The 13084-nt window shown below is 47.6% G+C and overlaps 1 protein-coding gene and 1 pseudogene across 1 annotated transcript; one reads left to right on the forward strand and one right to left on the reverse strand.

Annotated features, from left to right (window-relative positions):
- The first annotated feature begins 768 nt into the window (after positions 1 to 768).
- LOC140222543 (dolichyl-diphosphooligosaccharide--protein glycosyltransferase subunit 1B-like) lies at positions 769 to 5953 on the forward strand (annotated as a pseudogene).
- A 3170-nt stretch (positions 5954 to 9123) lies between these two features.
- LOC117851560 (coniferyl alcohol acyltransferase) lies at positions 9124 to 11082 on the reverse strand. Its single transcript, XM_034733383.2, has one exon. The coding sequence runs from the start codon at positions 10781 to 10783 to the stop codon at positions 9407 to 9409; it is 1377 nt and encodes a 458-aa protein (XP_034589274.1). The 5' UTR covers positions 10784 to 11082; the 3' UTR covers positions 9124 to 9406.
- Between the last annotated feature and the right edge of the window lie 2002 nt (positions 11083 to 13084).

Below are 13084 nucleotides of genomic sequence, written 5' to 3' on the forward strand. Positions count from 1 at the left end.
TCCTCGTCTCCTCCGCTGCGCGCCTGCGCTCCAGGCTCCTCGCCTCCTCAGCTCCTCCTGTCCCGGCGACGGCCGATGGCGACCGGCGCGCCGCCTCCTCGCCTCGACTCCTCCCGTCCTCCGCTCCCGGCTCACCTCTGTCTGCGTCCGCGCCTCCGCCTGAGGCCTGATCGCCTCCCTGGCTCCCTACCTCCCTGGTGCCTTCTGCCTTGCCGGCTTGCCACCGGCACCGGCCACCGGCACACCTCCTTCTCGCCTCGACTCCTTCGCTCCCCGCTCCTTGACTCCTCCCGTCCCCCCTCCCTGGATCTGGATCTACATCTAGATCCTCCTGATCCTTAGATCTAGATCCTCCTGATCCTCTTCTTGTTCTCCTGATCTTGTTCCTGTCGTCCTCTCCAGCCCGGGCTGAGCTGCTGAGGCGTCGCAGGTATGTAGATCCTCCTGATCCATTTCTTGTTCTCCTGATGTAGATCCTCCTGATTGTGCTCTTGTTTTCCTGGTCCTCCTCTTGTAGGTAACTGTCTTCTTCTCCTGCTCCGGGCTCCGGCATCGCAGGTAACTGTCTTCTTGTTGTCCTCCTGATCCCCTTATTGTTCTGCTATCTGCTGATCCTCTAGTTGTTCCAGATCTTGTTCTCCTATTTTTCTTGCAGGTATCCGTCGCCCCGTCGGGTGCCGCGCACCGTTGAGTGACGGAGCGGTTGAGGCCTGAGACCTGAGGGACGCCCCGGCCCCCGGCTGCCGCCTGCCCCAGGAGGTCGTCGTGATGGACAAAAACTACACCATCAACGACGACCTAAGGGCCTGTGGCCTGCCAGGTAACATCTTTCTGATCCTCTTCTTGTTCTTGTTCTCCTGATCATCTTCTTGTTCCTATCTTCGTGATCCTCTTCTTGTTCTGTTCTACCAGGCGACGATGAGGACCATGTGCCTGCCGGAACCGTGCCACTCGTTGGTAGCTCTGCTGCTCCCGTCAATGTGGATGCTGCCGGTGCTGGAGGTACTGTTCCACCTTCTACCCCATCTTCTACCCCATCTTCTACCCCAACTACATCAACGGGCACCAGTGTCCGCAAGGGGAAGCGACGATCTGCTGCCTGGAATGACTTTGAGGAGTTGTTCCAGGAAGGCGCCAACGGGAAGAAGGTAAGGTACGCTGCCAAGTGATGTCATTGTTCTCACATTCTTACTAGCCGGTCTTGTGCTGGTACTGGCCATTTGCTCTGGCACCAGAAGATGTGCTTGGCTAAACAAAATCATTCTTCTCTTGTTTAGTCGCAACTGCAATTCCATTCTGATGGCTCAATTATTAATTGGGAATACAAGCCCGATCTTGCTTGCAAAGAATTGTGCTGGTTGATTGCTAGACTTGATCTTCCCTTAGGCTTTGGTGAGACAGAGGCATTTGTGGAGTACATCCAGCGTGCTCATAACCCTCGTTTTGCTAAAGTTTCTAGACAGACCACTTCTAGAGATCTTGCCAAGTTCTTTGCCGAGCGTCGTCTTTCTCTTCTTGATACTTTGAAGCCTCATGTTTCTTCTGTTTATCTTACTTCTGATATTTGGTCAGGGAATGCCAAGGAGGACTACCTTAGTGTTGTTGCACATTTTGTTTCTGCTAATTGAGAATTAGAGAAGAGAGTCATTGCTCTTAGGTTGATTGGTTGCTCCCATTCTGGTGTTAACATTGCTGAGCGTATTGAACAAGTTGTTCCTGAGTTTGGTTTACAGGATAAAATTTTCTCTATCACACTTGACAATGCTTCTGCTAATACTTCTGCCATGTCCACACTTATTCCCAAATTTGTTGGTTATCTAGGTCCAGATCCAGAACCTCTTGATTCTGATTCTGATTCTGATTCTAATAAAGCAATTGTTGATCTTTTGCATCAACGTTGTGCATGTCATATTATCAATCTCATAGTCAAGTCTGGTTTGAAGAGGATCAAGGCGTATCTTGAGGCTTTTAGGACTTCAATCTCTTTTTTGAACTCTTCTAATCAACGCATTGTAACTTTCTATAACTTCTGCATTGTCAAGGGGGTACGCCCTCGTAAGTTTGGTTTAGATATGGATGTGAGATGGAATTCTACATATCTCATGCTCAAACATCTACTACCATATAAGAATGTCTTTTTTGTCTTTATTTCTGCTCATTATGTGCACAATGGCCAGCCACTTCTGACTGAAAACCATTGGGTAATTGCTGAGAAAATTTTGCTGTTCCTTGAAATATTTTATGATTCCACTGTTGCTTTATCTGGTGTTTACTATCCAACAAGTCCTTTGATGTTGCATCATATTATTGAGATTGCTGGCCATTTGTATGGCCAAGATTCTGATCCATTGCTCAGAAATATTGTTGTTCCCATGAAGCTTAAGTTTCTCAAGTATTGGCAGAACATACCTCTATTGTATTCCTTTGCATTCATTTTGGATCCTAGAGCCAAGGTGAGAGGTTTTCATAATGTTCTCCAACTTCTTTCTTAGACAGTTGGTGTTGATTACTCTTCTTATTTCACTGAGGTAAGAACTCAATTACACAAGTTGTTTAACAAGTATGAAAACAAGCTTGGTGCAGTTCGATCGCAAAGGCCCGCTCAACCTTCAGTTGCTACTGGTAAGAAAAGAACGGCATGGGGTAAGATCTTTGGTGGTCCTGGTTCATGTGGTTCTCCTGTTCTTTCATCTACACCTCCTATATCTTCTGCTTCAGAGCTGTCATCCTACTTGGACATTACTATTACTTGCTATGACGATGACTTCAACATACTTAGTTGGTGGCATGAGCACAAGCTATCCTATCCTATTTTGTCCATACTTGCTAAAGATGTTATGTTTGTTCCAGTTTCCACTGTTTCTTCGGAATCTTGTTTTAGTCTAACTGGCAGGGTGATTGAGGAGCGGCGTCGACGGTTGTTGCCGGAGACGGTGGAGATGCTGACCTGCCTCAAGGATTGGGATTTGGGAGATGCAAGGGCTCAACATGATGTTGAGAAGGAGATCAATGAACTGGAGGAAACTTACAAAAGCCCCTACCCAGACATGGATGAAGGCCAAGCTAGTCAGTAAGTCCATTACTAACTCATTACTCATCTTGTTCATTTGTTAAACACTTTCAATCACAAACACTAATGCTGTTGGCCTGTTGTGCACCTCTAGGCCTACCCCAGGACCAGGAGCAAGCTGAAGCTTGTTGCCTGTTGGACATGGAGACTTGGACTGTTGCGGTGTTGCCTGAATGCCTGTTGGAGTGTTGGTGTTGGCTTGGCGGCTTGGCCAGTTGGTTGTTCATTAGATGTTATGTCTGTCAGTCTGTGTGTGTGTCTCAAACTCTCAATGTCTGTAGACTGTAATGTTGAATTGCACTAGTCTTGACTGAGCTGGCTGTACTCGTTTTCCCTTCCTAGGGTTTTCTCACAAGGGTGAGTTTTTACCTAGGAAGGTTTTTAATGAGGCAGCCAACACTTGTTCACATAGATCAAGTGTTAATAGCTCTAATAATTCCTTTATTATGATTTCTGACTTTCTGTGTCACTGTGTGATTGTGTCCATGTGATGAATGTGTCATGTGTGATTATGCCAACACTTGATTAACCTTCTATTTTGATTTTTGAATGCTCGATAAACTTGAAATTTTTTGAATGTGTCATGTGATGAATGTGTCTGTGTTTTTTTCCTCTTGACAGGCTGTGGGCTGGCCCGACCCGTAAAAATGGTCGGGCTCTTCGGGCCGGCCCGGCACGAAAAAGACCTCACGGGCTCGTGCATGGGCTGTTGCCACGGCCTGTGGGCTGGGCCGGCACGGCACGACGGTGTTACCGTGACGGGCCAGGCCCAGCACAAAAACGAACGGGCCATGCCGGGCTCGTGCCGGACCGGGCCGGGCGGCCCGAATGGACATCTATAGTGCTGGGCCAGACCGCGGACCGCATGCGATCCTGGTGATGTTATAAGGGCAAGTGGGCCACTGTAGGCAGTATGCAGCATCTTTTCAAAAGCTAATTATACGGGAAGCTTCCAAAAGCTAGTTTTTAAGAAGCTAGAAAGGTTGTCTTTATGGATAATTTTTTAAATGAATGAACTATATAAGTAGGCAATATACTACGAAATCTAGAAAAAATTCTTCAGGTTCAGGCTGGCTTCTGGTTTCTAATACAAATATAGCATTTGATTCGTAAAGCCACTTCTACCTTTAGGCTGTTTATGTAACTAAATAATAATGAAAAAGCTGAAACAATTGTGCTAATGATTTCTATTTGGCAAAGCTCACAGAGTAGCTCCTAAGAGCATCTTCAAGAGTGCCTAAAATATATTCCAAAAACATATTTTGGAAGCAAACTAGAAAAAAATCTCACTCCAACAGTTGGCTAAACTGGCTGCCAATTTCTCCGCGTGCCCAATCCGTGCGGCCTTGCGAGCCAAATTTGCACCGCGGCCTAACACTTCCAATCCGTCGTGGTGGAGAGAGAGAAAGGAGTCGGAGGAGGAAGGAGCATTGGATCTTGCTCGGCCTGCGCCAATCTTGCATGACGCCACCATTGTGGCCTATCATACCAGCGGCAACATAGATTGCATACATAGTTGCCCGTGTTGAAATGATCGTGTGATGCCTAGAGAGGGGGTGAATAGGCTCGATCTGAACACCTGAAAATTCTTTGCAGCTGAATTAAATACATCGGAACTTCCGATATTGTGCCGGAACTTCCTACAAGGTCGGAACTTCCGGTACAGGGGCGGAACTTCCGACAGAGTAAAAAGTACTCTATGAAATTCAAATTTAAATATATTTCTGCAGAATCTATTTGAATCAAAAGTTCAGCAAAGATGTCTAGAGACTATTGCAGGTAAACTTTATAGAAGGAACTTTACGAGATAATAGATCGGCACAAAATAAGTTCTAGATCAACTAGAAACAAAGAAACTAATAAGCACTCGAGACCAAGAATTTGTTTACCGAAGTTCACTCCCATTAAGGAAGTTACGTCTCCGTTGAGGAGCTCACAAAGAGCCGGATCCTCACTAACCCTTTACCTCTCCCAATAAACCACGAATGAGGATTGAGTTACTTACTATTAATCCATGAAGGATGGGGTGATACAAATGTTCCCAGGCGCACCACACAAAGAGAGCACTCAAACGGATGGCACCTAACCATCTAGAAGCAAGATTCAAGAGTGACAAATGTGAATCGAAGATCGAAGATGCTTCAAGTGCTCTTAAGATGAACTTGGATCTTTTTGCGTTCCCAGGTTCTTCTTGCGTTCACGCCCTGCGAGGTTGAACATCTCGCTATTGTCAAGGCCACCAGAATGGAGGGGAAGCATAGGAAGAAGTCACACGAATCCCTCCGTGTCGAAGCCTCCGATCTCACGGCAACTCCGAATGGCTCTCGCCTCTACTCTGCTCTCCTCAGCACTCATTTGAAACCTAGCGAGGCAACCACTCTTGAAGTGTTATATGTGCTGACACATGTTCTGGACCCTTATCCAGCTGGGATTATTAGCTAGAGTCTCAGCTGGTAAACTACCATGACAGCGCGGTTCTTTTGTCACCCTACCATGTCCTGGAGCAGGTTACCTACATCAAAATGCCGAGCAATAGGATTGAGAGCTTCACAAAAGTGGATCCTACCAGCCGGGCTGGTGCTCAAATGAAATACGACACTTATTATAACCAGATGCCAATCACATATTTGCCAATCTCTGTGCACTATGAGGACCGTCCATTTGCTGTTGTTTAGAAACTCGAACGCAAGGTGGATATTCGTCGCCAGGGACACATCAAGATCGCCGATCAGTACAAAATGAGACAAGATGGTGCTTGGTACAAATGGATCTTTGCCAGGTTAGCTGCAAGAATCTTACCCCATCCTCTCTTCAGCTTATCAGGGTCTTAAAAATGGCCTTGCCACCAAACAAATTCAACTGCAAAAATGTGCAGTTGAGACAAAATGCCAGGGCCTGTGGTATCACTAACCTGTGAGTCACAACAGTTCCCCATGTCAGCGAGACCCAAAATGACCCTTTTCAGAACTGCAAACTTTTTACCTTCTTTGGCTGGGGATGTTTGAACCTTGCATTGCCTAGTTAAATAATCTCTCTTAGTATTTGTCAACTTCTTCAAATTATATAGTATATATTGACAAAATCTAAATATATGCGCTAATACCTCCTAGCAGTTCTTTGCTTCTGGTTATGTAGCGCATGTCATGCTGAACTCATATAGACCTAATAAGTTTCTATATGTGAACTCATATATGTTGAGTTATTAGCAGCTCATTAGGTCAACTCAGTTAAATGATTCATGGTTATACTCATTCAGAACTTTCTTGCTAGGCCTGAGTGTCCCCGGATTTGGCCATTTGCCAACACATTGTCATCATCAACATCAAATAAGGTTTCGCTTTATTTTACATTTCCAAGGCCCAAGGTATGGTTGGCATTGCACGTTCACCACCGCCTATGGTTTGCCAATGGAAGATTTTCTCTTTGAGTCAGTTGATGGCCGGCGCTACTTCAACCTTACTTTTGGAATCCGTGGTTGATGATTTTGCTACTATGGTAAGTGTGATGTCATCCTATTTAATTGGAGGATCATATTGAGAAGTGTCATGGTACAATCTGTGATGAGTATGACATTGGGCTGAGTCAGGTTGCTTGATTTAGTGTTTTCCTTTTTTTTCTTTTCTTTTTTTTTGGGGGGGGGGGGGTGCATGAGCATATTTACTTATGATATGTATGGTTGTATTTTAGTAGACTAACCAAGGTTGGTGTAAGAAGGTGGAAACATCAATGTTGTTACATTGTCTCATGATAGCAGGATTGGGACTTGTCAAGGAACCTAGGGTCATACTGATCGACTGTGTCGGCTCTGTTCCAGAGAGGGTTATGTTGTATTAAGGGTCATAGATTGTGTAAGTTCGGCACTGAATGTGTCGGCTTCAATCCCGTGGGTCTGTTCCTTGGTATGCTGTCCGTGTTGTACCCATTGATTCGGCCAGCTTTGCTTGTGTGTCCTATTTTTGCCGTTTTATCTATAAGTTATTTTCCGCTATGTTCAGGACTTCAGGTGTGTTTCAAAGGTGTCCTGGAGATGTTCCTAGGATTGGTACCTCCTGTAAGGGCTCAATCTCGGCTAATCGAAGAGAAAGCGTTAGGTTTGAGATTCGGGTCATATAGGCATTAGATTTGTGCGAACTAAGCGTAACTCAGTTAATAAGATTTCTTGTGGTGGAACCTGTTCATCCGGGTTCGAGTTCTCAACTTGGCACGGTGCTCGTATTTTCTTAGATTTATTAAGGAATTAACTAGCGGTATTTTTTAAGTGGTAGGCGAGGCGCTTGCGGTGATTTCGTCAATCTCAAGATCGGAGATGCTTAAAGGGTATGGTTGTGTGCGTGTATGTAAGCGTATGTGGTTGCATGAGTATGTGGTTGACCAAGTTTCTTGCAAAGTTCAGCTCTTTTACCCGTGAATAGTTGAACATGAAATGAGATTTTTAAGGGAAAAAATACATTGCTGCTCGTTGGGAGCAGTGATAATAATTTATGCATTTTCTTGGGTATTCATCACATCTAGCAGAAACATATGCAACCTTTTCAATGTTGCAGGTTGTACTTCCTGAACGATAAAAAATTCCACAGCCTATTGTTCCTTTCCCAATAGAGGTAATCCGGACTTTCCTTCCTATAACATTGATTGTGTCTAAACATCTTTCTCCTTTAATTTGCATTTGTAATCAGTGCCTTCCTCCATTTGCCACTGATGCAGAAGAGTTATTCATATATTTATGTTGCTGGAAGGGCGAAGGTGGTACTAAAGAAAAAAAATGTAGTGGCAGAACACAATGTTCCGTTCCAGGTACTACTCCATGTGTGAAGCCGTTTTTAGAATTGTTTGGATATTAGGTGCTAAACTTTAGCAGGTCACATTGGATGTTAATTAGGAGGATTAAACATGAGCTAATTACAAAACTAATTGCACAGATGGAGTCTAATTCGCGAGACGAATATATTGAGCCTAATTAATCCATCATTAGCAAATGGTTACTGTAGCACCACATTGTCAAATCATGAACTAATTAGACTTAATAGATTCGTCTCGCGAATTAGACTCCATCTGTGTAATTAGTTTTATAATTAGCCTATGTTTAATACTCCTAATTAGTATCCAAACATCCGATGTGACGGGTGCTAAACTTTAACACCCTGGAGCCAAACAGGCCCTTAATTAGTAGTATGCTTTATATCTATTCTGATCTTTGGAACATTCTGTCAACTTTAGGTGTACTACGAATCCAATCCGACCTTCATGCTGGCCGACCCATTAAGGGGCTGTTTGACAATAGGGTGTTAAAATTTAACACCCGTCACATTGGATGTTTGATGCTAATTAGGAGTATTAAATATAGGTTAATTACAAAACTAATTGCACAGATGGAGTGTAATTCGCGAGACGAATCTATTAAGCCTAATTAGTCCATGATTTGATAATGTGGTACTACAGTAACCATTTGCTAATGATGAATTAATTAGGTTTAATAGATTCGTCTCACGAATTAGCATAGGGTTCTGCAATTAATTTTATAATTAACTAATATTTAGTTCTCATAATTAGCATCCGAACATTCAATATGATACTATTAAAGTTTTGCACCTCGTATCCATACACCCTCTAACTCTTTTAGGCAGTCATTGGATTCATTGTTGCCTGCATCGCTTATTTTACCTTCACATGAAATTCCCATCGGAAAATCATCGTAGGCCGCCGCGGCTCCTTCCGTGTCACGGGGGGTATTATTTATGTTGCCATGTTTGTATATACTCTTTAGATAATGAATAAAAATATAATTTCGGTTTCACCCATCCTGCGGGCAACCACCGTTACAACTTACAAAAATAGACATATGACTTCAGGTCATATAGTCAAGACATCAGATAACATTGGGCACCAATGTAACACCCTAAAACGTCAAACCCAATACTCTGAAAAAATGCCAAACCCAACAATTAGAACTTATGACCTAGAAATTCCATTTGGAGAACTTGCTAGGCAAATCAAAACCTACCTTTCTGCCCTAGCGGAATGATATGGAAGATACCCTCAAACAAAAATTCAAATTCCTCAAACCAACCGCGCAAAAATTTCGATTTTCATAGAAGTTTAACTTCCAAGGAATTTGTAGGCGCAAATACACTTGATTTCACAGCACAACGTAACAGGGAAAAAAAAAACTTTCTGCGCTCAGTGTCTGTCGATCTCTGTCCTCTCACAATCCAATTAGCTGAACAGAGCGATGAAGATTGGAGATTGGAGAATCTTCCTTACCATAACGGGCACTCCCGTGAGTGGGAGTGGCACAGCGTGCGATGCACAAGCCTAGGCAAAGCTGCGAGTGCGAGCTCACAGACGGGGTCCCGCCGGCGTCGCCTGTCCCAGGTTCGCTGCAGGCTTCAGCAAAGGGTCGGATTCGACCACCTCCATCAGCCGGGGCCACATCCTCGTGGCGGCGAAGAACCACGACCCGTCGCCGCTCGGGCTGGGCACCACCGTCACGTTCGCGGAACCCAGCCGGCCGTGCCGCAGCCACGGCATCACGAGCCTGGGCTTGCCGAACCCGAGGTCCCCGTCGATGGGGAACGGGAGCAGCCCGGAGATGACGAGCGCGGGGCTCCCGAGCCCCAGGTTCACTTCCTCCGTCCACTTCCCGCCGTCCCTGAATGCCGCCTTCCGCTCCTCCATCCAGTCAGCCAGCTCCTGGAACCTCGCCGCGGTCATCACGCCCGCGATGGCGGCGCGCACCGCGGCCGCCACGTCGTGGAGCGGCGCGCGCATCAGCTCAGCCACGCTCGCCTCGCGGGACGTGTAGGTGACCACGTTCCCGATGTACCGGTCCAGCGCGCCGTCCGACGGCTCCACCTGCTTCCGCCCGTCGACGATCCACGCCATCCGGCAGCTGGGGTCGGCGTCGCCGACGGCGCGCGCGACGAGCTTCCACACGTGCGCGCACAGCGCCACGAACCGCGAGGCGCGGCGCCCGCCGCCGGGCGGGGACGCCGCGGCCTGGAGCGCGGCGAGGTCGGCCGCCTCGATGCGGTACAGGCGCCGCCGGATGGCCGCGGTCAGGACGGGGTTGATCATGGTCTCCGGGGTGAAACGCGCGAACTCGGCGTCCAGCGACGCGCTGTACCACGGCGGCGACCGCGGCTTGAAGAGGGAGCGGTCGAACAGGGGCTCGCGGGAGAGGCCGCCGTCGCGGACCATCTCGGCGAGTGCGCTCAGCAGGATGGTGAACGCCCTGCCGTCGGCGAGGAGGTGAGTCGTGCCAACCGTCAGCGCGAACCCCCCGCAGGCGAACCGGACCAGCTGCAACGACATGGGGATGCTCGCGTCGAAGGGAATCTGGATCAGTCCCAGCGAGCGGTCGACCTCCGTGAAGTCAACGTCCGCGAGTGGCACGGCGGCGTCGGCGACGACGAGCTCGGCGCCGGCGTTATTGCACTGGACCTCAGGGATCTTGGTCTCCGGGTCCCGCACGATGCGACCAGCGAAGGGGAAGAAGCTGGAGAGGTAGGCCGGGAAGGCGCCTCGCACGGCGGCGAGGACCGCGTCGAGGCCGGCGGCCGGGGCGGGGTAGACGGAGACGAGGAAGATGGGGAAGGGGCCCAGGATGAGGTCGAGGTTGGAGACGGCGAGGACGGCCGGGAATCCAGGCTGCGGGCGCGAGGCCCGGACCAGCGTCCGGGAGGCGATCGAGAGGTGGAAGCGCCGCGCCGCCATTTCGCCGAGCAGATTCGGCGTGTCGGGCGGGGATCCTGGACGGGGATGAAGCGTTAGTGACTGAGTGTTGCTGACCTGGTGGCGTGGCCACTGGCCACTAGGAGAATTCTCGATGAGCACGGGTGGGTGATACACTTTCGCTATTGGCCCACGAAAGGAAAATGTGTCCGTTCGCTTCTGCTTGTTGCAGCTGTTTGGCTGCGGCCGATCACAGCGCAGCGGCTGGGTCAATCACCACCGCATTCCTTACCGGCTGATCCTGACGCGAGCGACACCACCGTTTGCCGCCCGCGATGCCGGCCCCCAGCCATCTCGCGTTGCCCACGTTGGGGCTACGCTTGCGAAGACCTGCAAGGCTGCCGCGTTGAGGACGGCTGACGGCGACGAGGGCGGCAAGCATCAGCTTATCACGGCCACTGTCTCAGAGGGCAAGCTCTACATCAGCGTCGCATAAACACGCATTCTTTGGTTCAGGGACGCACCGTGTGTATGCAGATACAAAGGTTGAGCATGAATGTGTGCTCATTTGATTGTACATGAGAACAAAGACCAACGAGAGTAAGGATTGATTTCTGCTCTAATCCACGATGTGTTTAAGAACTCTATGTAGGGGCCTGGCTGCAATAGGAGAGGGTCAGGCAACGGCAACGAGGAAGAGCAGAGATTATATGGAGAGCACATGAAGAAACAGCCTACACAGGTTGAGATTGTGGATTTGCACAGCCAATCAACAAAGTAGCAGCAGTAGATTTTACCGCAGCAGGCTGGCTTCAACGCTTTTGGCCGACTGCTGAAGCTTTGCTATTGGCTGGCTGCACTCTGCAGTCACTGTAGTGCCTGCTGCAGGGCTGCAACTGCAGCTAGCACTGCCGCACGGGCTGACGTCATCCGTATCGCTAGTTTTCAGCAGACCTTTGAGGCCGAAAAAAAGAGAACCGACAAAACAGCACAATATTTATTTTGCGAGGGAAAATACTAAATAATATTTTAATAGAATTGCTTCGATTGAAACCTTGCTCATCCATAAGGCATCAAATTTATACTTGAAGTAAAAAGGTTTTCAAGCATGGATTTATTGCTAAATTTCTCCTGTTTCAGAGAAAGTCCAACCTAGTGAATAATACCGTGCAATAAAACTGAAAAGACACAGAAAATAAATAAAATCTTATTCTATTCAGAACACATTTATGAGAAGAGAACTCTTCAGATAAAATTTTATGAAGAACATCCTTCCCTCATCTTCCTAGCTTCCCATCTCTCCCTTATTTCCTTCTTCCCCATCGAACATGTCACCATCGATTGATACACCCCGTTTGCCCCTTCTAGCGTGCGCATGGCATCTGGCGCCACCATCGTACCCACCACAGGGCAGCCGACCTCCCCAGCCTCCTATCTAGCCCCGGCAACCACTCTCCTGAAGAAGAGTCCGTTGTTGGAGCATCGCTAGGGCACCGTGATCGTTGACTGGTTGGAGCATTGCCACCGGACAGATCTGGATCCGGATGTTTGGTTCCTTCGTACCATCCCTATTATAATTCTAGAATCTTTGATTCTATTTCATTTTCTTTATTTCGTTCCATTTCAAAAATATTGCTTCACACATGTTTTTCTTTCCGAATCATTTTAGGAAAATTATTTAGACCTTTCAATTTAAGGCATGATAAGAAAGCACAAACTTACTTAATCGGCTCCCTGTCCAAGGAGAACTACAGAATGTGTAAATAGACAGTGAAAAATACGATAATTATTATCCTAATATTTCCACAAAGAAGTCCACGGTACCCTGACCTCTGCTGTAAGTCTAAAACTCAACCCTCATATATGAAACCCTCTAATTGACACCCTCGATCTCCTCATACCAGACATCGGACACCCCCGACCTAAACTAGTCTGGTTTTCTACCTTGCTAGCGTCCACGTTGGCTGGTCATCCTAGTCAGGGAAGGTGAATTAAAACAGATGTGCTGCCACTTGCCAAAGTAGTAGAGGAAGAGCATGCGTGGAGAAGAGGAATCCGAAAGAGTCGTTGAGCGCGCCGGCGCCAGCAACCTGGTCACGAGGTGAGCGATTCCGTGATGGGAAGTGCTGCAAAAGATGAACTGTAAAAATAGGAGAGGTGGGCAGAGCGGACTTGTGACTTGTGAGGCGAATGGATGGATGCAGCCTAGCAGCTAGCAGCTCCCTCACTGGATCGGAAGGCAAAGCACGCAACACGGATAAGACATCAAAATAAGATCAGAGATGAGGATGAAAGAAATCCTAAAGGATTCTACGGTATAACACATCTCTTAACTCTTTTGTT

The sequence above is a fragment of the Setaria viridis genome, chromosome 4 (assembly GCF_005286985.2).
Source record: "Setaria viridis chromosome 4, Setaria_viridis_v4.0, whole genome shotgun sequence".
NCBI classification, from domain to species: Eukaryota; Viridiplantae; Streptophyta; class Magnoliopsida; order Poales; family Poaceae; genus Setaria; species Setaria viridis.